The sequence below is a fragment of the Mesoplodon bidens genome (assembly GCF_964165515.1).
Source record: "Mesoplodon bidens genome assembly, chromosome: 17".
NCBI classification, from domain to species: Eukaryota; Metazoa; Chordata; class Mammalia; order Artiodactyla; family Ziphiidae; genus Mesoplodon; species Mesoplodon bidens.
In genome coordinates, this window is record NC_138174.1 from 74084501 (window position 1) to 74110906 (window position 26406).

General features: G+C 39.8%; 1 protein-coding gene across 1 annotated transcript in view; it reads left to right on the forward strand.

The window, feature by feature from the left end:
* The window catches only part of MYO16 (myosin XVI), a gene marked incomplete at both ends in the record, with an annotated part of 422412 nt that overhangs the window by 85299 nt on the left and 310707 nt on the right, over nucleotides 1-26406 (forward strand). The window contains 2 exons of the mRNA XM_081214708.1: nucleotides 17415-17523; nucleotides 24494-24618. Coding sequence (XP_081070834.1) covers nucleotides 17415-17523; nucleotides 24494-24618 — 234 coding nt within the window. The remainder of the gene's footprint in view (nucleotides 1-17414; nucleotides 17524-24493; nucleotides 24619-26406) is intronic.

The following is a 26406-nucleotide window of genomic DNA, read 5'->3' on the forward strand; positions in this document are numbered from 1 at the left end:
TGTATGTGTTGATGAGTTTTAAGTGAGAATCCGTGGCACGTGGCCAGATTGTCATGTGGAAATGATCTCCCTTTATGGACAGGAGAGAAAGAATTGGAGGACCCTAGTGGATTCTGTTAGTGATGTGAGGTTATTATTATATCTTAGGTCAGGGGAGGTGGAAGTTTCAGCTGGAGTGATGATGGCCGTGAGCAGTGGAACATGTCTGGCAGATGGTCATAAAACAGACAGATAATATGATCCTGTTTTACAGAAAATAATAATATATTCATATGATCACTTATATACATATGGGTATTTGTACTTATAACTGTATATAGATATACTGTAGGTATTTTTATAAAACCAATATCATCATATTTGTATTATTTTGCAACCCAATAAATATATGTGATGGTGTAATATGACAACTTGCAAGGGTATACTAAAATTTATATAGCCCTTTGTTTATTTATGCTTTAAATTACAATGAGAATATTAAAATAGGATGCCCTAACAGGTGCCTTAGAGATTCTTGGAAATTTCTGAAACAGTGATTACTATACATATAAGAATAAAATTAACTTTTAATATTAACTTCAAAGTTTCCTAGAAACTTGTAATTTAAAAAGTGAGTTCTACCTATTGGGAAAAAATTGTGTATTTTAACGTGGCCCATTAAATAAGAGGATTTTAATGTGATTAGTGCCAAGAAAATTCTGAGAGAAATGTGTAACATTAAACCAATGTCAATTAAGTGCCTACTCACTTCCAACCACATTATATCTGTGATACATTCAGCATGAGAGCAGTGCTTTGAAATTTCAATCTTTGTTTACAGAATATCCCATTCCTAATGCAGGAAAATAATTTATAATAGGAGTCTCCAACACATTATTGATGGTTGGAAGGTGTAAATAGGTCAGACATATCTGTCATCTAAGATGGTAAAGTCACACTTGGGGTTGATTTCATGATAAAATTAGTTTTAAAGTGTGATTATTTCAGTATTCAACTTAGTGCTACTTTCATAGGCACTGCACCCTCAGAACACACACAGATATTTAATACAAGGGAAATGCCACATCCCTGAGTCCTGCTAATGTGGTCATGCTTCGATGCGTTGACCTTGCATTCAAATTGTATTTTTCTCATTTTTCATTCCCAGTAGGTTGCTGACCAGTGTCCCGTGCGCATTTGTCCTAGCTATGTGTCCTCCAGGTAGAGCTTGTTTGTAAGTTTATATTTTCCCACCAATGACTTGTAGTAAACCACTTCTGTGGGAGATCGCTGTTATCAGGACCGCTTAGCTCTGAGGCTGTTTGATTTTCTTACAATCCGTTCCACTAAGGAAAAGAGGAGGGGATCAACTCACTCCCCTGTGCACAAGCAAACGCAGAAATATCGGTCTTTGCATTTCCATCATCAGCGCTCACTCCTTCATCCCGTGATTCCATTAAGGGAGCGGATCCCCGCCATCTCACTCGCTGTCAGACGTGGGCAACTACTCTTCTTTATTCAGTTCAGAACTTGTCCCAGGGAGCCAAGTGTGATCTCTGTTAATAGATAAAGCTGCACAAAATCAGAAATTTTTTCACATTTAAATTTAAAGAAACACTGAATCTTTAAACCACATTTGAAAAGTTCTTTATTACGTCATTGTAGTGTAAACTGCTCACTTATTTGGGGAGAACTCATAAATATCAGACCAAGAACAGTATATATTACTGAGTGATGCTTTAGTGTAATATCTTTGTCTCCATTTGTGATTCTTGACACCCTTATTTCTTTTTCAATATTTTATCTATTACCACAGCAAGATTTGGGTATTTTAATATTAATAGAAATATTATGTTAGGTCATTCATACTTTAGATATTTTATCATTTTTGATGAAGATATTATGAGATCCATATTTTTAAAATAATTTAATTTAGAAATCTCCAGCCAGGACTTGCCAAATGAAAATCACTCTTTGACAGATTTTGTAGGCTATATTCTCTTAATGATTATAGTCTGTGGAAAAAAAATAGCAACATCTAAGCCCTCTGAAGATTTTTACTTTGAGAACTGTATAACTTGCAGATATTTTAACGGAATTTCAGAATTCTATGTTAAAGTATGAATAGTTAATTGCATTTATGTAGATGAAGCAGGAATTACTGTTTCATAAAATGCACACATTATGCCCTTGTTTTTATTACTATTCTGTACTTTTGATATTTGTTTGGTAGGCACATGTTGCTATGTACTCTTTGTCAAATAACTGGCAAGTTAAGACCCAAGAGAAATGCAGCAATCTATATATATATATTACCTGGAAACTGAGAAAATGAAGAAGGTCATATGAAAGAAATGATGTGGAAAAGTATCATAAGACTAAGAAATATATTTGAACTTAATTCAGTTTGACTGCCTTAGGAATTAGAATACACAAGGAAACTTAGTTAGGGAACAATTTGATAGACAAAAGTGCTTATTCCCCTTTCAGTAATAATAGAAAACTTTTAGTAAACACCTTGGGTTAAAACTTTAAAGGCTGTAGGTCAGGTGGAAATGTGTACATGAATAAACAATATAACTAGTAAAAGGTAAGATCATGGGTTTTTTTTGGCCTGAGAAAGTAAATTTAAAAAAAAGCCAAGGCAAAATGGTGCCGTAGAAAACCCAGTTACCACTAGGGATTTTTTGTCAGCCAAGGAGACGTGGAAGTGGAATAAATCTGTAAGTTAAATTTCTAAATACAACAGAAGCAAGAGAGACATTGACAGTCGTATCTATATGACTCTAAGGTCGGCAGCAGGAATCAGATGACTTTGCTGGGAAACACAAGGCCAAACGGCTGTAACAGCTGCGAGATTGTCCAACGTATAGTTCTCCTCTTGTGGGGCTGCTAGAAATACGTCCAACCTAAAGTGCTCTTTTCCCTCCCTACAGCTGGTTTTCAGAATCAGCAACTATCAGTTCTAGGATTGCTTCCTTAACTCTGATGCTCACCTGTCCTGCTGCCCCCATTCAGTGGCGACACAGTTATCTCCTGCTCCTCTTCTTAAATAAGTAAACAGTAAATGAAAGGGGTGGTCATAGAAAAGGGCTTCATGCCTCTCCAGTCCAGGTGCATCCCAATGAGATCTCTCTGGACTGTGCCTGGTACTTGATTGTCTGGCTCAGCGGTGCCCAAAATATTAGGACAGGTTAGTCCCCGTCTCAGCAGGACCCTTCCCAACATACAGAGGCTTCCCAGTGCTGTGATGGATTTTGAAGTTCCAAGTAGAGTATTCAAGGCTCCCCAAACACATTTGGCTGTGGACACCCCAGAAAAACATTCCTACAAGTGTAGTGCACCATAAAATGCAGATAAAAGCTGATGAAACTTATCAGTGAAGCTGGGGACAGGCAAAAGACACCCTGCTTTGTGGGGAGTCAACTCTACAACAATCCAATGTCACCTTCTCTGTTACCAGAGATGAACATGTAGTGAGAATATATAAGGATAGAATGTTTGTGAGTTTCAATCTGAGGTTAGGAGTAATTAATTGGAAAGTCACCAATAATGAGAAAATCTCAACAAAACATTTTAAGAGACATCCACTTCCATCTCATCCCAAAGTGAGGATGACACCTGATCATAATGATATTATTCCTTGAGTTTACAGAGCCAGTAAAGTTTCAGGGCTGGGGTTCACCTGGGGTTTGTCTGTTTCTGTGTCTGTCCTTGTCTCTACCATCTCTCTGGATCTACCGTCTTCCTTGTGCTGGTTGGTGCTGATGGGGATTATATTGTGAATAATTACTCTTCAAGTCACCTGTAAACACCTTGAAGTTAGCTTCTTTGCCTTATACTTTTTATCTCACTTCTACAACCTCATCTGAGAACTGCAGACACTAAAATGCAAAAGGAGACCTCAAAAACATAGAATTACGGGAGTTTAGAGTTTGGCAGGGATCTTGTCCCATGATCTCATATAAAGAGCTACTTGAACCGTCCCTGGTGTGTCAGTGGTCAGGGGCCGGGTTTGGAGAGGAACCCATCTCTTCACCTGGCAGAACACCATCGATAGATCTGCTCTGCAGTGGTCTTGGAATCCTGAGGGATTTAATGTTTTCCCATGACGGTCAAATTTACCTGCTTTTCATAGATCCTATTCTCTGAATTAATATAAATTCCAATGACTATTTTAGAAAAAGAAATCGGTCCTCAATAAGTTGTAAGCCACACATTTTCCTCTCAAACTCAGGATAATAATGGAAACACTATTTTCAAATGATCTCTGGTTAACTTACTGTGAGAATCAATTCATTCATTCCTTCCTTCCTTTAACATATTCTTTATTTGAGGGTCTGCTATGTGCCAGGTACTGGGCTTGCTCCTGAGAATAGTAGGGAAAGTACAAAATGAGATTAAACACAAATTCATTACTTAATGTATAATTATTAATATGTTTACATAAATATTTTTATGCATATCATGCATCAAATCTTAGCTTTCAGTGAGTCCTGTGAGGAGCTAGTAAAGGGCCCTCTGGAAACTCAAGTATGGAGTGTCTGATCTGGGCTAAGACCTGGGCAGCAGTGGGGTAGACAGAAGGGGCATCTAATTGGAGGCACTGCCCTTGGGAGAACATTTCATAAATCCCAGGTCAGGGATTGCAGGTTGAGGGTGGGAGCCAGGCGGATGAAGGAAATATTGATGATACATTTTGAATTGAAATCAATAGTAATGTTGATTTTTCAAATGTAGGCATTAAAGAAGGGGAGGGAATTTTAGAATGAACCCAAGCTTTCTGATTTGGGGAAGTTGGGAGGGAGGGTGCAATTACAAAGAGAGCAAACACCAGAGGAAAAATCTTTTTAACTAAGGACCATGCATGCCTTTTTGAATATATGAAGTTCAGGACCCATGGAAAGCATCTACCTGGAGAAATCTAGGAGGCAGTTGGTTCTGGAACTCAGCAGAGCGAGAAAAGTCTTATTTGCATACACAGGGTAACAGAAGCCCTTGAGTAAATCAGATCAACCCATGAAAATGTGAAGTCTGAAAAAAAGAACATTTGAAAGAGGGTCCGAAGAAAACTAATTAAAAGATTCTGAGAGAAACAGGAGGCTGCAAAGAAGACAGAGAAAGGGAAGCCAGATTTAGAAGGCAAACCAGAAGCTTACATTGTTGTGAAAGTCAAGGGGAAAATTGCCTTGGGACCTTCCCTATGTCATTGGGAGGACTCTACTAATTACAGGAGAAGCTAGTCATTCAAACATGGAGAAGCAAACCTAAGAAATTTGCAAACTACATCCCTAGGTCAAATGTAAAAATATATTAAACCTTATGTGGTTTCCCTTGTGTACATACCTAAATATTACAGTGTGGAACATGAAACTGTAATAGAATATTCTAGACTAAAGAAAGAAAAAGATAGAGGTGCTGACATCATAAGGCACTGGAGATAAACACCACGCATGAAGGCCAGCAGCAAAAAATTAAGGGGCAGGAAGTATGAAAGGCCTGTATTTTCAGCTTATTGGTAAACAGACCAGAACAAAGCTATATTTTCTCAGAGCAGGTATGAAGTGTTCAGATTAGTGAAACAGACTTTTTAAAAAGCAGAGTAAACAACAGACTGGTATTGGAGAATAATTCTATAAAGGATGAATGAGGTGGGAGGGTCCTGGCTCTTTCATATTAGGTCTTAGTCAATAAGTATTTACTAAGTTTTGTGTGGTCCCCAAAAAACATCCTATAGGAAGAAATGAGAGGCTTAGTAGGAAGCGTGATACTTGCACGGGCCTTGAGATGGTGTTGAACTTACCCGAACCATACCGGTCTCTTTACTAACCCTGGAACCCATGATTTCTTTTCTTAGCTTCTTTCTCAGAAATGCATATTCAACAGGCTTGCTTACAAAATTGTATCTTTTAACTGGATGGTTGACCTTTATATTCTGGCCATTAATTGATTCAGATGTTACTTGAGCCAGCTCACTGGATAATCGTTAATTTGTCTCAAGTTTTACTGCTCACCTTTTTTTTTGTTTTGTTTTGTTTTTTTTTGCGGTACGCGGACCTCTCACTGTTGTGGCCTCTCCCATTCCGGAGCACAGGCTCCGGACGCACAGGCTCAGTGGCCATGGCTCACGGGCCCAGCCGCTCCGCGGCATGTGGGATCTTCCCAGACCGGGGCCCGGACCTGTGTCCCCTGCATCGGCAGGCAGACTCTCAACCACTGCACCACCAGGGAAACCCTCATCACATATTTTTATGCAGGCCATTCTAATTTTTTTTCACTTTAGATTTTTATCTGTCATGCGTACCCATGTTTTTAAAAGCCAGATAGTTTTACAAACCTTGTTGCAAGCTCTGTAAAACTCAGCCGTTCCCTTCAGCTCTACCCTTTGAATTTTTCTTCCCAGATACAACCACCTTCAACTCTTTTAGATGGTTCCTCTGACTTCTATATGTATTTCATGTTAAATAACTATGATAATATTGCTACACCTTGATTTTTCATATTCAGCCTAGAAGACAGGGATTCAGCTATTGTTTGACACTCCCAGCCCCTGCTGGATACACCCATTCTGCCCATGTGCCCGTCTTCCCCTTTTCATCACCGCAAACTTCTGTCAGGTTAGTACTAGAGGTTTCTTTAGCGTGACTGTAAATGCCACTCACACCCCAGTCCCTTGGAATTCTACAATTACCTTTTCTTTCTTACAGGTTTTCTTTTCTTGGCATGGTTTGTTACTTAACGTGGCAGCCATGCTACACATAAATATTTATGTGCTCCCAAAGTAATAATTACTGACCTCAGGATGTTTGCAGAGGGAGCTGTAAAAATGTGTTCCAGTATAATTTCAGCTGTTGTAAAATTTTAAATGCTTGTAATACAGGTTTTTAATTTTTTATTACCATAAAACTTTGCAATCATTAAAATCGCAAAGCACACTTTCATCATAATTAGCACTTAATGCATAGTTCCTTAATGAATAAATGGATTCCCTAGTGGTATCACCTCCTATGTTATCTGCCCAAAAGTCTAGAATCCAAAGGAAAATTACGTGCTCCTAGTTTTCTGTCTCTGCTTAAACAATGGAAACTAGTGGGAAAGTCTCTGCTTGGGACCAGAGATGCATGAATTTTCTGCTTCAGTTCACTAAGTTTTCATGATCTCAGGCAGGTAGCAGCTCAGCAGTCCTCTGGTTGTCTGATTCAGGTAACAGGAGGGACAGGAAGGCCTGTGCCCAGACAATGAGTCCTTCCTTCTCAGCCCTTTTCACTGGTGGCCATCAGGGCTAATTCACTCTGTTGCAGGTTTCTGCTGGTACACGCCATACCTGACAGCATCCCTCTGACTGCTGCAGGGATTTCAACTCTGATGTTTCAGCTGAGGTTTGGGGAAAGAGGTTGCGATTCAATGGTTTGGGGTAGCTAGGTTTAAGTGTTTCTTTACCAGTTCCTTTTGGTGGCTTGAATAATTCAGAATAAAATAGCATTCTTGCCAACTGTCTATTTCAACAATAATAAAGAGTATACAATGATGCAGAGTAGAGAGGGCAGGTACTACACAAAAACGTGAGCATTTGTCATTTCTGACAGCATCTGCTTGCCCTTTTGGGTGATTATCTACCATCCTTTTTCTTCATGATTTTAGGTTTCAATTTTGGGGGACTCTTTGGGTTTGCTTGTCTTCTTCTTTTTTTTTTAATTCAAACAGAAAGTCACAAAAATTATAATCATCCTCATCAGTTCCCTCAGTCCCATGTAATTAATTTTTTTTTTCATCTTGATCTTTTGTTAGCACTTTTATGAATTCATCAGTTTTCCATTAGGGTTCTGAAAATGCTTATTCATGCAGTTCAGCAGTATAGTCAGTTACCAGAAACCTGGACTTGTCAGAGTGTTTTGCATGAATTCCTTGAAGATGAAACACTTTTATAGGAACATTTTTGAAAAAGCATCAGAGTACACCCAGAACTGTCTGTAAATGACAAAAGACTTAAAAATGACCACGGTTAAGGATTTGATGAAAGTTCATAATAATGCAATTGACAAGGAAATTTAGTTATTTCTGAGATATACATTTTAAAGTAATAACTAGAATTATGACTTATAACATTATATCAGAAATATAAGATTTTTAGAAATTTCATGTAATGTCTGAAACATTTATATTAACATATTTCCATATGAATAACCCAAAGAAAGTTTAGTATTAGTTTTTGTTTGTTTGTTTGTTTGTTTATATTGCAGGTTCTTATTAGTCATCAATTTTATACACATCAGTGTACACATGTTTGCTTGCCTTTTTTTTTTTTTTTTTGTGGTACGCGGGCCTCTCACTGTTCTGACCTCTCCCGCCGCAGAGCACAGGCTCCAGACACGCAGGCTCAGCGGCCATGGCTCACGGGCCCAGCCGCTCTGCAGCATGTGGGATCTTCCCAGACCGGGGCACGAACCCATGTCCCCTGCATCGGCAGGCGGACTCTGAACCACTGCACCACCAGGGAAGCCCCGCTTGTCTTTTTATAAAAACAATTTTCTGTCTTTGTTATGAATCGTTTGAAGGTTTAGCAGTTCTTTGGAGTTTGTCCTTGAAGACACAGATCAGAATTATGAGAAACTTGTCTTTTCATTTTCATATAATTGGTTGAAAGCAATAGTGAAAACTCTGTAGTGCTTTCCTGGGTCACTGGCTGAAGACAGACTTTCAAAAACCTAAGTAGTAAATTACCTGGAAATAAATGAATTGGACACATTTTTTGGAGATCTCTTTCAGAAGTACCTGCAAGTTTCCACTTAATCTTTCATAAATGTGTTCTTAAGAAATGGATTTATAAAGGCTTCCCTTATATATCTCAGAGCAGGCTGCATTTCTTTTTCAATAACAGCAATAATAGTGGGCATTCTGTTATTTGTCTTGGTTTGCTGCAAATACTGCCCTTGAAACTTTGAACATCATTGAGTGCTTGTATTCTGAGAATGACATTTTTTAAGTATTTCTTGCCTTTGACTAAAATTATTTCATTTCCTCATTGCTGGTTTTGTCAAAGATGTTATATGATAAAAGTAAGTGGGGTGGGGCTTCCCTGGTGGCACAGTGGTTAAGAATCTGCCTGCCAGTGCAGGGGACATGGGTTCGAGTCCTGGTCTGGGAAGATCCCACATGCCACACAGCAACTAAGCCCGTGTGCCACAACTACTGAGCCTGCGCTCTAGAGGCCATGAGCCACAACTACTGAGCCCACGAGCCACAACTACTGAGCCTGCGCACCACAACTACTGAAGCCCACGCACCTAGAGCCTGTGCTCTGCAACAAGAGAAGCCACTACAATGAGAAGCCAATGCACTGCAACAAAGAGTAGGCCCCACTTGCCGCAACTAGAGAAAGCCCGCACGCAGCAACGAAGACCCAACACAGCCAAAAATAATTTAAAAAAAAAAAAAAAAAGGTAAGCGGGGTGAGGGAGAGAAATCCAACCAAACCAAACCTGCCATCTTGAGTATTTCAAAGAGCTCTGGGCTGTACAGTCCTGTGTCTTCTCCATTTTTTCATTCTGTCCCATTCTTTTCCGGATTTTCATTCTTAAACCTAGCTAAAAACTGTGCTTGCCGAGAAGGATGGGTGATCTGATGGTTGTCTTTGCAAATAATATATATAATAAGATATTCTTTCTCTTCCAATTAATTATTAGGATAGCTACCATTTGTTGAGGGCCTAGCCCTGGGCTGGGTACCATAGGCTTATACTGAAGATAACTCTCCTACACATTATAGACTAAGAGTTGGCTCCACTTTGCAAACTGAAGGGCAGAACTGGGTGGTTTGCCCTTGGTCACAGAACCAGTGAGCAGAAACCCGGCACTTAGAGCCAGCCTTCCCTGAGGCCAAGCCACCTTCCCTCCATGTCTCCCATTTTCCACCACCTCTAACCCACACCTCCCCATCCTTTGTGTTCCTGTGTTGCAGCTCCCTGTGTTCTAACGTTCCATTTTCCATTTTGTAATAGTTTCCCAAACTTCTTACCTTAATTAATGCAAAATAGTGGACAATACGGAAGTACGAATTACAGACTTCTTCTGTGTAAGAAACCCCATTTAGGTTTCTTGTTTTTATCTAAATATTTCCCTTAGAGAGTGTGCATTGCTTGTAGGATACAAAGTTTTCTTATTTAATATGAGACTCCATGAATAGTTCAGCAGTGAATATTATTGCATTTCCCAAACACAGGGTATTTATGATCAAATGAATTGGAAAAATGTGGGGACAATTGTTAACTAGTTTCTTGGAGGCAATAAGCTAAATGTACCCCCAAATTTTATAGGGTATGGATTATAGTACAAAGTATTTTACAATATAGTTTGCAGTCAGATTTAAATCAAACAATTTATGTAATGAGTCAGATGATTATATTTGTGAAAAACATAATGAAAATCAAATTAAGTTGTATTAGCCCTTTATGGTTTATTATGCCTGAATATGTAACTATGCCAAAAGATTGGTTTTTACAATTTTTGCTCTTTCCTCCGTAGAGTTTGTGCTAAAATATTATAAGCACTTTAAAATATTAACAAAAATACAGTCCCAATTTTTAAATAGCCAAAGCACTTGAAAAGATTATGTAGAAAAGGGATACAGTAGCCATGAACATGTTAAGAAATAGCTTTTCCTAGAATTAAAACTGCGAATTTTAATAAGTTACAATTTTACAATATATACCTATATCAAATCATCACATTGTACATCTTAAAATTACAGTGTTCTATGCCAATTATATCTTAATAAAGCTGGAAAAAAAGAAAATAAATTCAAATAATGGAGCTCAAATTTTAAACAAGATTTTGAGAGCTTGTATTCTTCTGTGTTTGACATTCTATATTTTATTCTGTTCCAAGGGTCTGCGAACTAGGTAGGCCCCATGAGACAAATCTGGCCCACTCTCTATTTTGATGGCCTGTAAGCTAGCATTTACATTTTTAAATGGTGGAAAATATCAAAATAAGAAGAGGGACTTCCTTATCAGTCCAGTGGGTAAGACTCCACGCTTCCACTGCAGGGGGCACTGGTTCACTCCCTGGTCAGGGAACTAAGATCCCACATGCCGTGCAGTGTGGCCAAAAAATAAAATAAAATAAAGTTTATTAAAAAAAAAAAAAGAAGAATATTTTGTGACCTGTGAAAATTATGTGAAATTCAAATTTCAGTGTCCAAAATGAAAGTTTGATAAGAACACAAAACAAAATGAAAGTTCTAACATTTCAAATTGTCAGTGATAAAATAAAAATATATATAAATAGAAAAAATATATAAATACATAATTTAACAGTTTTAATAATTCATTCATTTATTTACTAATAATTGTTTTCCGAGCACATAGAGCCTGTATTAGATCCCGGAGATATAGAAATATCAAAGTATTTTCTCTCATGGAGCTTGAAATCTAGTGTGGGATATTGTCAATAAGTAAATATGTGTGTGCTTAAGACATTGGATCATAATTATCACTGTGAGAAAATTAGAACAGAGTAAGGTGATGTGAAGTGATGAAGTATTGGGGGATGGGGACTTTTAAACAGCGATTCAATGAAAAAGCTGTAAAGGAACAGCCGTCTCAAGATGCCCAAGGGAGAAAACGTTCCAGGCAGCTGGACCAGCAGGTGAAGTCAGTGGGAGCCGGGCGTTACCTGAGGGACAGGAAGGAGGCCTGTGTGGCTGGAGGGCAGTGAGCCAGAGGCCAGTGGAAACAATGAGTTGGAGGGACAATGGGGTCCAGACGATGTGGCACTTGGAAGATGTAAGGGAGATTAGAGACACTCTCTGTCACAATACAAGTCCCAGTGTCCTTAAAACAAGAGCTTACAGGATGTCAATAGCATGTTCTCTGTCCTAAAATAATTGTGTGTGTGTTATATATTACTTTGGGATAACCTTTACCTTAGCACAAGAGTACAAAATTTCCTATTCAAAGAAGAGAAACTCCTGGGATAAACAAGAATATAAAAAAAGGATGTATAACTGAGTCACTTTGCTGTACAGCAGAAATTTACACAACATTGTAAATCAACTCTACTTCAATTAAAAAAAGAAGAGAAACTCTCTGCAATTCAAAAGCACCAAATACCCACTCACATAATTTTTCTATTTTCCCTATCATGTTTGATGCCAGCATTTTTATATTTAAATGGGATATTTTGTGGCAAGGTGTTTGCAGACTATGTAAATATTTTATTCCTCATCAACGATTCTCCCAAACTTTGACCTTTCCGATACTCCAGTATTTCCAATAGTTTTAGCATCCCCTGGTGACTCTCATCTGAATTATTACTCTAATGAATGCTAAATTCTAACCTTATCATTCCTGCTACGTGTACTAGTTGGCATTCTATCATAAGGAAGAGCTTTCTTCTCCCCTGTAGCCAGGGATTCATTTCTTTACTGATATCAGTATGAACCCATGGGTTCTCAGCTGCAACTTGACAGTCTAAAAACATCACTCGACCAAGTGATCAAAGTTACCTTCATCACCACCGGGATCAAGGAACATCAGGAGTCTTCTGATATGGCATCATGGGAAGAACACAGTATCCCCTCTGTGGTTGCCTGCCAAAAATCTCATCGGAAGGACCTATGAGAGAAGGTCTTAAAGAAGAAGACAGAAGAACTGTTTCAAGTGGAAGAAGGCTAAAGAGAAAGGAAAAGAAAATGCCCCGGGTAACCCCTCATTCTGTCCTGAGCCAGGGGGTGATAACGATCAAGGACGTCATTGGAAAAATTAATGAAAGTTGGATGTGGACTGTGCTTTATATAATGGAATTTAGTGATGCCAGACTTTCTGATTTTGATAACACTTACGCAAAAGAATATCCTTATTTTCATGATGTACATACTAAAATATTTAAGGGTAAAGGGACATGGTGCCTGTGACTCACTTTTACAAGATTCAGGAAAAATAAAAGAGACAGAGAAAGCAAAAATAGGGGAAAAGTGTAAATAATTGGTGAATTTGGGTAAAGGGTTTCCTAGCGTTGCCATTATGCAGTTCTACAAAAAGGGTGATTTCAAACAACTTGTTGTCTCACAGTTCTGGAGGCCAGAAGCCCAAAGTTGAGGTGTTGGCAGGGTCATGCTCCCTCTGAAACTTCTGGGAAAACATCCTTCTGTGTCTCTTTGAGCTCTTGGTGGTCTCAGGTACCCAATGGCTTGTGGCAGTGTCACTGCAATCTCTGCCTCAATCTTCACTTGGCTGTCTCATCCTCTGTGTCTGTGTCCCCAGTAACCCTCTTTTTGTAAGGACACCTGTCATTTACTTTACTCCAGAATGACTCCATCTTAGCTATTCTCATCAGCAGTGGTCCTATTTCCAAATAAGTTCACGTTCACAGGTACCAGGGGTTAGGGCTCCAACATTGCTTTTTGGGGGGATATAATTCAACCCATAACAGATATATAGGACTTCTTTGTACTATTCTTGCAACTTGGAGTAAACTTGAAGTTATATCAAAATAAAAAGTTACTAAAATTATTTGCATATAAAAAGTGGTATTTGTGTGTATAGTGTTAGGTAGTGTTCTAATTTCATTCTTTTACATGTAGCTGTCCAGTTTTCCCAGCACCACTTATTGAAGAGGCTGTCTTTTCTCCAATGTATATTCTTGCCTCTTTTGTCATAAATTAGGTGACCATATGTGCATGGGCCTATCTCTGGGCTTTCTATCTTGTACCATTGATCTATATTTCTGTTTTTGTGTCAGTACCATACTGTCTTGATTACTATAGCTTTGTAGTATAATTTGAAGTTGGGGGGCCTGATTCCTCCATTTCCATTTTTCTTTCTCAAGATTGCTTTGGCTATTCGGGGTCTTTTGTGTTTCCATGAGAATTGTAAAATTTTTGTTCTAATTCTGTGAAAAATGCCATTGGTAGTTTGATAGGGATTGCATTGTGAGAGTAGCAGCGACATATATACACTACCAAATGTAAAATAGTTAGCTAGTGGGAAGTAGGTGCATAGCACAGGGATATCAGCTCAGTGCTTTGACTACCTAGAGGGTTGGGATAGGGAGGATGGGAGGGAGGCTCAAGAGGGAGGGGATATGGGGACATTTGTATGCATATGGCTGATTTACTTTGTTGTACAACAGAAACTAACACAGTACTGTGAAGCAATTACACTCCAATAAAGATTTATATTAAAAAAGTGGTGTTTGCTTATTAAAAGTCCACCAGGGGCCTCCCTGGTGGCGCAGTGGTTGAGAGTCCGCCTGCCGATGCAGGGGATACGGGTTCGTGCCCCGGTCTGGGAGGATCCCATATGCCGCGGAGCGGCTGGGCCCGTGAGCCATGGCCGCTAAGCCTGTGCGTCCAGAGCCTGTGCTCCGCAACGGGAGAGGCCACAACAGTGAGAGGCCTGCGTACCACAAAAAAAAAAAAAAAAAAAAAAAAGTCCACCAGGTACCTGTCATTAAAATTTCAGTTTTAATGTGCTGGAGAATTATTACTAAATGAAACAATCGGCAAATTTATTTATTGACATTAGATTGCTACACAAACTAATAAAATGTTTATTTACAGGAAATGTGCATTTATTTGTTCGTATGTCATCTGACATGCAGTAAATAAGATTCCTACTTGAGAAGAATGAGACATTTGAGTTCTATTTCCAATACTCCAGGAACAGAGTGTAGGACAAATTGGAGTTGGAGTGGCCTTCCAGTTTGCATAATGAGAAAGGAAATGTATTCAGGGCTCCCAGTAGGAGCTATGCAGTCCTCAACTGCAAAAGCATTCGAGGAGTTTGCTTTTGCATAATATAACATTTACTTCCCTGATGAAACCAATCATGACGTGACTTATTTTCTTGAAGCCAACTGGAGGACTTGCCTTAGTCTTAGTTCCAGAGGGACCCATTAACAACACATTACCTTCTGAGTTAGTCAGACTAAGAATAATAATCAGCCATGAATCTTATCAATAGGGTTTTTATATATGTATGTACAATTTCAGAATTCTAAGTCAAGAAATACAGCTTTTTCAGGGGATCATGTGGATACATGTTTTGTGGCATGTGAATCAGCTCTTCTAGGGACATCTACTAAGACCAGATAGTTGAGTAGTGGGGGTAGAGCCACCGCAGCTGGGGTGTCTCACCCATGTCCAGTGGCAAGGAAAGAAAGAAAGGGAGGCAGGGAGGGGGGAGGGAGAAGGGGGGAGGAGGAGGAAGGGGGAGGGAGGGGGAAGGGGGAGGGAGGGACCGATGGAAAGGGGAAAGAAGGGAGAAAATGTCTCCCACAATTGTCATCCATCTAGAAAGAGTGAAGGCAGGAAACTTAAGTATGCATAGAGTGATTTTGTAATTTCATGTATATACTCTTAAAAATGAATGTCAGAAAATTTAGTTAAAAATAATTATCACGAAAAACGTAATCCTTTGTCTCAATTTTTAGTAGTTAGTTTAAGTTCAGCGTTTGCTTATTTTTCAATTTGTTTCAGTAAATTGTTTTTAGGGTCTAATATGTCCCAGGCACCGTTGGGCAGGTAAAGAGGGATGAGATGTGATCTGTGATTAGGGAAGTTCCCGACCCCCAGGAAGCTCTCTACAGGAAATAACACCTGGTCATTCAGCAGCACAGACCAGTGGGGGATTAATGGGTTGAAATTTCAATGAATGAACCCAACTAAAATATTCAGCACCGCGTTTCACTTTCAGACTCTCTTTAAAGGAGCCTCATTACTCCTGAAAGAATAGAAAATACTCTCCCCCAGTGCCCCCTCTCCCTGGGCATTACGTTGCTCGCCTATTTATTTTTGCTGTTTTTGATCATATGTGACTCAATTATATTCACTGTCATCTGCCACCCAGATGTTTGATATAGATAAAATCCTCTCTGAAACGTCTATGCATTGGCAAAAAAGAGTAACCTGATTATCTCCCACTTCTTAGTATTGAAATCAGCAAGGATGCCCTGTAGTTCTGTGTCTTAATTGATTCTTTAACCAATGAAGCTTGGGTGAATATGCAAAACATTATTCTTCTGGTTGGAGACTAAAGGAAGGGAATCATTAGCAAAGTCTACTTAAGACTATTGCCTCAAGTAACTTCTTTTCAAACTCTGAATAACTGAAACAGAATGAAATGCACTAAGAAGATAATCTGAAATCTTGAGGACCTTATAATGACATTTTCCTTAGGTAAGGGAAAATCTGAAATATCTAGCTTGACCTGTTCAAATAAAGAAGTATCTTCATATGGTTATAGAAAATATAATGTGATTCACTCTGGATGGTAAGGTGAGCAGTACAACTTACGTGGAGGTAATATGCTACCACTTTGATCTACTTTTTAATTTTCTTTTTACTATATTACAGCAGTCTTTTGGAAAACCTGTGCAGACTTGCTAAGGCATAGGAAAGCAGTTTACACACACACACACACACACACACACACACACACAAGGCAAACCCCCACATTTTAATATATAAAGCTATTAATGTGATGTTCCTTTTTATGTAAAGTTATGAATTTGGATATTATATGAACCATATTAACTGTATCTACATTGCAATACAGACTCCTATTCAGGAAGAAGAATAGGGTGAAACTTTCATTTGTTTGGCCTCAGTTTAGTGACCAGTTATTGGGAGGAGGCATACGGGAAGTCTTGTCTGATAATAATTTTACGGAGCTCGTTAAAGAATATAGAGCAAGAGTGACAATGGATGTGACTGCCTTTTTAAGAATGAAAGTGCATCTATCAATGCATTTAGGCTGGGATGAGCACAGAGTCGAGCGGTGGGCTCAGAGGTGCTCGAGGGAGAGCCCTTTGAAGTTAAAAGGTGTGTGATACTCGTATTTAATGTATTCCATCCATTCATGTCTACAGATTATGCTGGAAAACAGTTTTTGGAAAGAGGAAAATCAACCAGAAGCCATTAGCTCAGCCTTTTTTAAAACGACTGTAGTGTGAGAACAGCTCTCAAGTGAGTTTCTGTGGAGAGCAAGAAGCTTAAAGATTTAACAGGATAGTTTGGGGAAGATCAGTCAAAGTTCATACAGGAGTTCTCCGTTCAGACTCTGAAGGCAGGGCCACTTCTGTTGTGTTAGGACAACCAGGAGTGTCTAGGGCAGCCAGCATAGAGGCGTGCCCGGTTTAGCAGCCAGGGATTGGATACTTTGGTTTTGGCAAGTGGGGTGGGGAGGAGTACTTGCAGCTATAAGGTCTTGCCTGTCAAGGGTCAGTTGAAACTTTTTGGACCATGAGAGTTTCTCACAAAGTATCTAATATAATTTGTCTTAAAAAATAATTCCAATTTGCTATGTGATCCTGCCGGCTGTATCTAATGTAAACTTTTCTGGGTCTGTTTCCTGAATAAGATAGAAATGAAAGTTTGGATCTGCTCTCTATGTTAACAGTATATATAATGTGAAATCTGTTCGTTTTCACTTACAGGCTGGAGCTAATGTCCTTCTCCAGGACGTCAATGGAAATATCCCACTGGACTATGCCACAGAAGGGACAGAATCGAGCTCCATCCTGTTGACCTACCTGGATGAACATGGTAGGCAGATGCCTTGAAAACCCATAGGAAGATGGAAGAAGAGATAGGGTGGTAGAATTTAAGTGTATATATTTTAGGTGTGCTTACAGGATTTCAGACGGACGTCGTTTCCCTCGATTGTGTGAAAGGAGGTCTTGTTCTGTGCAGCGTTTCATAGTTGGTTTAGTCAATGCAGTTTTGCAAGCTGGCAGAAATCTGGAGACCAACCGTGTAGGGACATTTTAACAGGCATCCAAAGTCCATAATTAGCCAGACTGGGTTTGTAATTATAATCTATCCTCCACTGGGAGGGGAAGGGAAGTGAACCAGCACAACTGAATTTTGAGTTAATGAGCGTGAGGTCATGTGAAGTGTGTTCTCTTAGGAGCACCCTGCCCCCGAAGAATCCCAAGCAGGTGAGTGAGGGCTAAAATCAAGGGCAGTTTGCACAGCATCCCAACATCCACTCTTGGGGACACATGGAAACTCAACCCTTGTCAGAAGAAAGCCCCACGGTCATGGTGCCGGCTGAAACGAGGCTGGGCTCCCAAATGTATTTGTTGATAAAGAACGTTTAATTGCACAGCCTGAGTGTATAATTTCATGAGTGAGTTCAGCCTTGGCGATGTGTGAGGCGTTTAGAACCCTGAGCCCCATATGGTCTTAAACTAAAGGAGTATATGCCCCGTCGTTTATTTTTTGTATTTCAGCTCTTCAGGTATAAAGAACACCAAAGAAATTCCAATGCCTGTAAGTACGGTCTTTTGTCAGAGAAAAAGTTCAACATATTTAAGAGGCACATGGTGCCTGAGACCCTATGCTTCTTGCCTCTAAGAAAAGCCTGCACATCTGCCTCTTTGCTCTCTGTGCTTTGTCCCTGCTCCAGATCACTTGTCTCAAAAGGTTTATTCTCAGGAGGGCTTAGAACAATAATAATTAGTACTTAGCACCTGTGGGTTCCTAAAAAAAACTTGTCTCGTTAATTCTGAAAGCAAGGTAAGCAATGTTATCTTCATTGGAGAAACTGTGAGCTGTGCTGTGGTTCTGAGGGTCACCAAGTCATGGCCCCAGATGACAGGCCATGGGGTAGAGTCACTCCCTGGTACCCACTCCTACAGAAGGGACGTTACGCTTTCTCGCATCTCGTCAGCTATGACTTGTTGTTCCACTGCTGGGAAGTTTATCATTTGGATCTTTGCAAAACCTAACTTGGAGTGCACGATTCTGAATCTGAGTGAAGAACGTGGCTGTCTTATTTATCTGTGCCAGTTCTGTGGGATCGTTTCCTGTTCTTCTCATTGTTCTGAATCTGTAATAGCTACAGTCATGTATTTTTCCCTTTGGAAACTAAAATGAAGTATCTTTCTTTGCAAAAGAATGAACTTTACTTCTTCACCTTTCCAACTCATGGGGGGATTTTGTTTGCTAAGAACATTGAGGGTTTGCAAGAGCAGTATTACTATTCCATATAAAGAAAACTAAGTGTATTCCTTTAAGAGGCTGATTTCAAAATGATTAAGGAAAAAAAATGAGAAGGAGATACTGACTCTGAATGGTTAGGAGAAAATCTGTCACGACGATGGCTGTCACAATCCGTTTGTGAGATACCTGTTTGCGGGAACAAATGCTCTTTAATATCTCTTACAGCTTTAATTCCGTTTCCCATCTGTCCCTGCTGTTGCACTGGCCTCTGCCTTTCATCTCTCTGCCCCTCCTTCACCCCATTCACAGTCTGGTTCCATTTCTACCCACATCCTTCCTCCTTATCTGGATCAGCTGCCATAGTTCCAGTAAATACTGTCTAATTCAATGTATCCTCTGCATCCTCCCCCGTCCCATTGGTGCGCTTTTAGCGTTATCAGTTGTGACAGCATGGGCTGATACTGTTAGAAATGTCTAATGTTCCAAGATGGGATTTTCATTATTTGGTGCACTGCGTTCTTCTAACTAGGCGGTGAAAAACCTTGAATTCTCACTCTGCATCATCCAGCTTCAAATCGGAGTACTTATCACACTGTCACGTGAGGACACATGTGGAAGAAGACAGGCCAGGTAGCGAGCATGCTGATTACATGGAAAATCACTGGTCACATGTTCTAACTGTGCTGTCGCCACCGGCGTACACTGTACCCCTGGTCACAGCAATTAACCTCAGCTCACTGCCTCAGCTTCCTGGGTTAGAAAACAAGACAGCAAGGAGTTCTGATCAAGCCTCTGATGCAGATGAGATCTCCGGTGCACGACAAGCCAGTTGGCATTCAAGGAAAGCAACTGATTATTAAATGAGCCAGCAGAGAAAGAAGCACTGCAGGGAGAGCTCAAGGTGTCCAGAAAAGATGCTCACCATGGAAAAAAACGTATAGGTCTATGTTTCCAAGTCCCTGAAGAGTAAAACAAAAGCTTTTGACTCTGCCCTTCATATATCGTCACCCATGGCCCTTTCTCCTTTCTTTCAAATCCATCCTTTGAGAAAAAGCAGCTCATATTTATTCTTCTGAGTTCTTAATTTCCTCTACTGAGCCCACTGAAGTTGTTTCCTCCCCTACTGATCTGGACACGTCCCTGCGGTGATTGCAACTGCCCTCGGTGCTCTATCCAGCTGTCACTTTTCTGCTCTCCTGCATTTCCTCATCTCCCTGTGACATTCAGTGACTTTGATCACACTCTCCTATAAAAAGACTCACCTGCTCTGATCTTCCCATAGTTTTTCTCCCTTCTTTTAGTTTCCTTTGGATGCACCACTTACATATCCAGAAGCCAAAATGTTGGTTGTTCCCAAGGCTTTGTCTTTGAGCATCTTCTTTCTACACACTGTCCCTGGTCATCTTCCCCTCTTCCTAGTGTCCTTAGCACCTACCTGACCCCAGGGTTACTCTTGCAGCTTAGATATCTTTCAAGACCTTCTGCATTGTACCTGCAATTTCATTACGTGTCTTGTGTCTTTGACTTGTATGTCAGACAAGTTGAAATATCGTGTCCAGAATGGACCTTCATGTTGTGCTTTCATACTCTCTCTGTATTCTCTTTACCTTTACACCCAGAAATCTGAGTATCTGAACATCACTTTTCTTCTCCTGAATCCCTCACATCGAAATGTCACCAAATCTTACAGATTCTTTCCTTGACATCTTTCTAATAAGTACACTTATCTCACCAGCTGCGCTATTACTGCCTTGGTTAAAACCCCAGTCTTTCTATTTTGGAACAGCCTTGGAAACTGGTCTTCTTAACTCCAGACTTAGCCCTCCCTCTGCATTTTCCAGAGACTCCCAGACTCATCAGTCTGCAAATGACCTTGTATGTTTCTCCTGCTTAACAAAGTTCATTCAAAATGCTATTCCTTCACCAACCCCTTCAGAATCGTTCCATTATTGGGGTGACAGTGATCCCGATTTGCCCGGGACAGTCCCACATTAAGCCTGTGGTCGGAGTTGGGGGAAAGGATTTGGTAGAGGTTACGACACCGTTTTGGCTTAAACTGGTTTATTTCTCTTTGCTAGAACAACTTTCATTATTTGCCTGCTTAACTTTTTTGCTTCCATCAAGTCTTGGATCTCTTTGGAAGCTTACCATAGCGACAGAAATTGAGATTAGGTGCAATTCTTGGAGCTTAGGGAACCCCAGGGTACAACCATGGGATGGGTCATGTCATAGCATAATGATAAAATTATCTGTGATAGCAGCACAGAGTACCCCTGATACAGGATTGATAATGGAGAAAAGGAAAAGCTGAATCGTTACAAAACAATATTACCTTGAGAGGGACAGTTAAGGAAGGTTAAGATAAGGTTCAGATTGACCTGAGATGTTAATGTAGTTTTGCTTCTTCACAAGCTTTTATTGATATAATCAAATGTAATCAGGCAGTAATAATTAGTATCCCATGTATTAACTTGTGCATTTCAGGTAAATGGTTTGTTTCTTATGTCCTAAATTAAACAAAAAATTACTAAATTCCTTTCAAAATAGTAAATCTAAGCAGGGCATGTATTAATTTTTTCAAGTATGAAAATAAAACTGAACTTCTTTTCAAAAAGAGAGGATTGGCCCGTTATCCACTACAAAATAATAGATTTCTTATGGGCTGTAGTCATCTTTTATTTATTTTTGTTGCGGTATGCGGGCCTTTCACTGTTGTGTCCTCTCCTGTTGCGGAGCACAGGCTCCGGACGCGCAGGCTCCGCGGCCATGGCTCACGGGTCTAGCCGCTCTGTGGCATGTGGGATCTTCCCTTACTGGGGCACGAACCTGTGTTCCTTGCATCGGCAGGCAGACTCTCAACCACTGTGCCACCAGGGAAGCACTGGGCTGTAGTCATCTTGTTTGGATTTTTTTTCCAGAAGCATCTTAAGAAATTTGACCAAGAAGTGATGGAATTTCCATTCTATTGTCTTACCAAAAATAGATCTGTGGGGTTTTTTTCCCTGAACATGTCAGAAAAATCTAAAAATCACATCTTAATTGGTATCATATTTGATTCAAAATAAAATTTTAAAATAATGGGGTACGAGTCATAATATTCCCCTCATATCTTCACAACAGTCACAAGAAATAGATTGTTTCCACATAATATGTTGTAATGTGCATGAGTCTGAAATGAGTGACAGTTAATCTCTGTTTTAAGTTGTGTCTTTCATCTTTGAGCCCTATTTTTTTATCACTCAATTTTAATTACATGTTTAAATAATTCTCTAAAAGATGCATACCACTTCAGTAAACATGCAATATTATAAAAGTTAAAATAATATAGCCTTAGAGTAGGGCAACCATTAAGTTTTTCTGCTACTTCAGCATGCAAAATTGAACACTGACATCTGAGAAATAGTGTTTTCCAGATATTACTCACATGTCAGTTTCCATAATCCTAAAAATAGGAATAGAGTGACAGTTTTAGCTGGTTGTTTAGAAACCTCCAATGTGTCTATTAGGGAAATTTGTTAGTTCTTCTGAAATGGCTTCTGATGATTAGGAAGCTGAGGTGTGGCTTTGGTGTTTCTCATTCATGTTTCTACTAAAATGGGTTTGCTTTGAACTGAGTGTTTGAAACAAGCTACACTATTCAAATATTGCATTTGGTTTTATTTTGTTTGTTTTTTCCCTGCCGCCTTGTTGTAAAGAAAAACACTCCTTAATGCGTAGCAGGTGATCCATGTACCAGAAGGCTGAGTAATCATGAAATGACAGGTCCCTTTCATTAAGTGCTTCCAGCAAGCTAAATACTGTTTTATATGCTGTATGTGTTTTGACTCATGCTCATGACAACTGGTGAAATGAACTGTCAGCCCCTTTTGCAGATGAAGAAACTGAGGCAGAGGATGTTACCTGCCCCCACTGGCACAAATAGTAAGTGCAAGACACAGCACTAGAACTCCAGAGCATTTCTGCTCTGGAGTTAATCCAGGCTCGGAGAACAAGGAATGCAGGGAGGTAGGTGTGGTGTGCTCTAGGAGGACATGACAGCCGATGGGCACCATGCTGGGCTGTGCCACACAGACAGGTCTTATAAACATTACCCATAGCTTTGTTCCTTTGGGATACATATTATTATCTGAGTGACGGAGGATACAGAGATACAGACAGTCAGGCTAAGTAGCTTTCCCAGAGTCACCCTGGGGAGGTCGGCCACAGACCAGGCACAGGCAGGAGGATCACTCCAGCCATTTTTTTTTTTTTTTTTTTTTTTTTTTTTGCCGTACGCGGGCCTCTCACTGTTGTGGCCTCTCCCGTTGCGGAGCACAGGCTCCGGACATGTAGGCTCAGCGGCCATGGCTCACAGGCCCAGCCGCTCCACGGCATGTGGGATCTTCCTGGACCGGGGCACGAACCCATGTCCCCTGCATCGGCAGCCGGGCTCTCAACCACTGTGCCACCAGGGAAGCCCTCACTCCAGCCTTTTTGCTCAAGCCCACTGCTCTCTCTCCATGTTTGTGGCAAGGACTCAATCAAGAGATAAAAATTGCTCAGAAGTGTGGCTGGCTCATAGCAAACACTTGCTGAGGGACAGATGTCATCTCCTCAGCAGCAGCAGAATCATCTTCATCAGCATCATTAATATCACTATGACTGTTATTATTACTTTCACTTGGAATGAAGTGGATTATTTCCCCTTAGTAAACACCTATTATGTCCAGGAACCAACGTTAGGAACAGGGGATGCAGAAATGCAGAGATATATGCTACCATGGAGATTACACCACCACAAAAGCTCAGGTTGAAATATATACTGGATAGAGGTATAAGCAGGTGAGCTGAAGTGAGTCTTCTCTGCATAAATCACCCACCTCATTGAAGCCAGGCTATAAGTCTTCACTCAATTTTAGTTTATTTCTCCTTATTAACATTAATAGTCATGAAACAATCATTTGGAGCAGCCTTTAAAAAATAATTTGAAGGGAAGTTGCAAAAATAGTACAGAGAGGTCTGAGATACCCTTCATCCAGATTCCCCTAACATTAAAAATGTACACAGCTGTGGTGTATTCATCCAAACTAAGAAGTTAACATTGGTACACTACTATTAAGTAAACTACAGGCTTTACTCAGAATTTTCCAGTTTTCCTGCTAAATCCTTTTTCTATTCCAGGACAATGCATTGCTTTTAGGAGCAACTATTTTAATGAGGAAAATCATAGGGAACAAAAAGTATGTCTTTACACCTCATTTCAATTCAATGCAGGTACTTGACAATACTTTAGGCAGTCTATGCTGATGATTTATACTAAAACAGAAATCCACTGAAAGCCTGCCTGCCAGGGCTAAGGCATCCTATCACATTTTGGGATATAATAAGAGGAAAATTATTCAAGACTCTAGCTGGAAATAAGACTGCATGCCAAGAGAAACAATTATGGATGCTTTGAGTGAGAATTCAAATTGGAAGAGGAGCTTCAAAGAGGAACACGTTGAAAAATATAAGATAAAATTAAATTTTTACCCCCTGCAGCTGAGAAGCAGTGTACATTCTGTTTGAAAAAGGCTCTTTTCCCCCCTAGGAGTGGATCTGACATCACTGCGGCAGATGAAGCTTCAGAGACCAATGAGTATGCTAACAGACGTCAAACACTTCTTGTCATGTGGAGGAAATGTTAATGAGAAAAATAATGATGGTGTAACACTGGTAAGTTACCACACTTCACTAGGAGATGCTGCTTAAGTTGAGAACATACGTTGATTTCTAAAACATAGAATTATACACAATTAACTTCTAAATAATATTTTTTTTATTTTTCTGATTATAAAAGTAATACATATTTATTGCAGAAATTTTGCAAAACAAACATGCAAAGAGGAAAATGCAAATCACTTATACCACCACCCAACGTTTATCTGTTGATATATTCTCTTTAAGCCTTCCTTCTATGCATGTTTTTCCTACAAATTTAGAGTAATTTTTATCCATTATTTTGTCAATGTGATTTCTGAGATGGAACTTACAGGAGAATGTTTTCATTTTAATTTTAAGCAAAAGGAACTGAGTAACTCTGATGAATGAATTTCTAAATTCAAGCAAACTCCTGTCATTATTTATTTATTTATTTATTTGCTATCAGGCACAGCTGCAGAAAATTAAACATACAAGAATTAAATTTGGATTAATTTTAATGTAAACACAATGTCTAATCATCAAAATAAGAACGTTTGGTCCTATTGACCCATATCAGTTACCTGGGCTGGGCATGCTGGTGTTAAAATTAATGATTGTGGAAATAAATAAATGTATTAAGTTTTAGGAAAGTAAATTAGGGCAGCAGAAGGGATTATGAGCTTGAAGCATGGGGTGCATAGGAGTGGTTGGAACCAATTTTAGAAAGTGGCCCAGTTTCTACCATGGGGAAAATATGGTGTGAGGTTGAGCACAGTAGATGAGGAGAGCAACGTAACCAAATGGATATGAGTTGTGTGACACCTGATAGCTTTATAGACTTATTAAGTGCAAAGTAAGTGCCTTGAGACTTCTCGATAGAATTATCTTCCTAGATACTGATGTTGGCCTTTGGGATGTAAATTTCAGAAGACTATGAAAAATGGAACTCTAAGCTGTAGGAAAAGAAAACAAAGCATGTTTAGAGTTTATTGAAAAATAACACATTCAAATGTAAAAACATTCCAACTAGTTTATTGAGGAACTATTTACTGACCATGATCTGTGAACAAAATCATAGTGAACAAAACCACAAAAGTCCTTTTGTCATGGGCTCACATGTCATTGGGGGAAGACAGGTAATATACAATATAAATGAGCTAAATATATAGCATATTACTAATAATAAATGCAAATGAGAAACAGTAAAACAAGACGGGGCATGCTGGGTAAACGGTTGACATTTTGCATAGGTAGACAGGTAAGGTGTCACTCTCAAGAAGAGTTCCGAGTGATGGCCTGAAAGAAGTCTGTGCACACTGTAGGTGCGAAGGAGGAGCATTCCAGGCTAAACAGTGTAAGTGCAAAGGCCCTGAGGCAGGGCCAGGTATGGTGTGATTGATAAACAGCACGGAGGCTAGTGTGGATGAGCAGAGAAAACCGGAGGATGGGGGTAACCAGGACCAGATCACACAGCGTCTTGTGGGCCTATGCGAGGACTGTGGCAGTTACGCTGTGTGAGATGGGAATAGATTGAAGAGTTCTGAAGAGAGGATCCTACTCCTGTTCTAAAAGGACCCCTCATTCTGACTGCTGTGATAAGGATGGACTGTCAAAGGATGAGGGTGAAGCTGTGAGTTCAGTTCGAGGGCTTTTGCTTTAATCTAACAAGCGATGATGCAACTCAGACCAAGATGGTAGATGCTGGAGTGATGAGAAGTGGCTCATTTTGGTCTACATTGAAAGAAGGTCCATTGGGATTTCCTGACCGGAATGTGACGAGAGAGGAAGAAAAGACTTCAGAATGACTCCGGTATTTCTAGT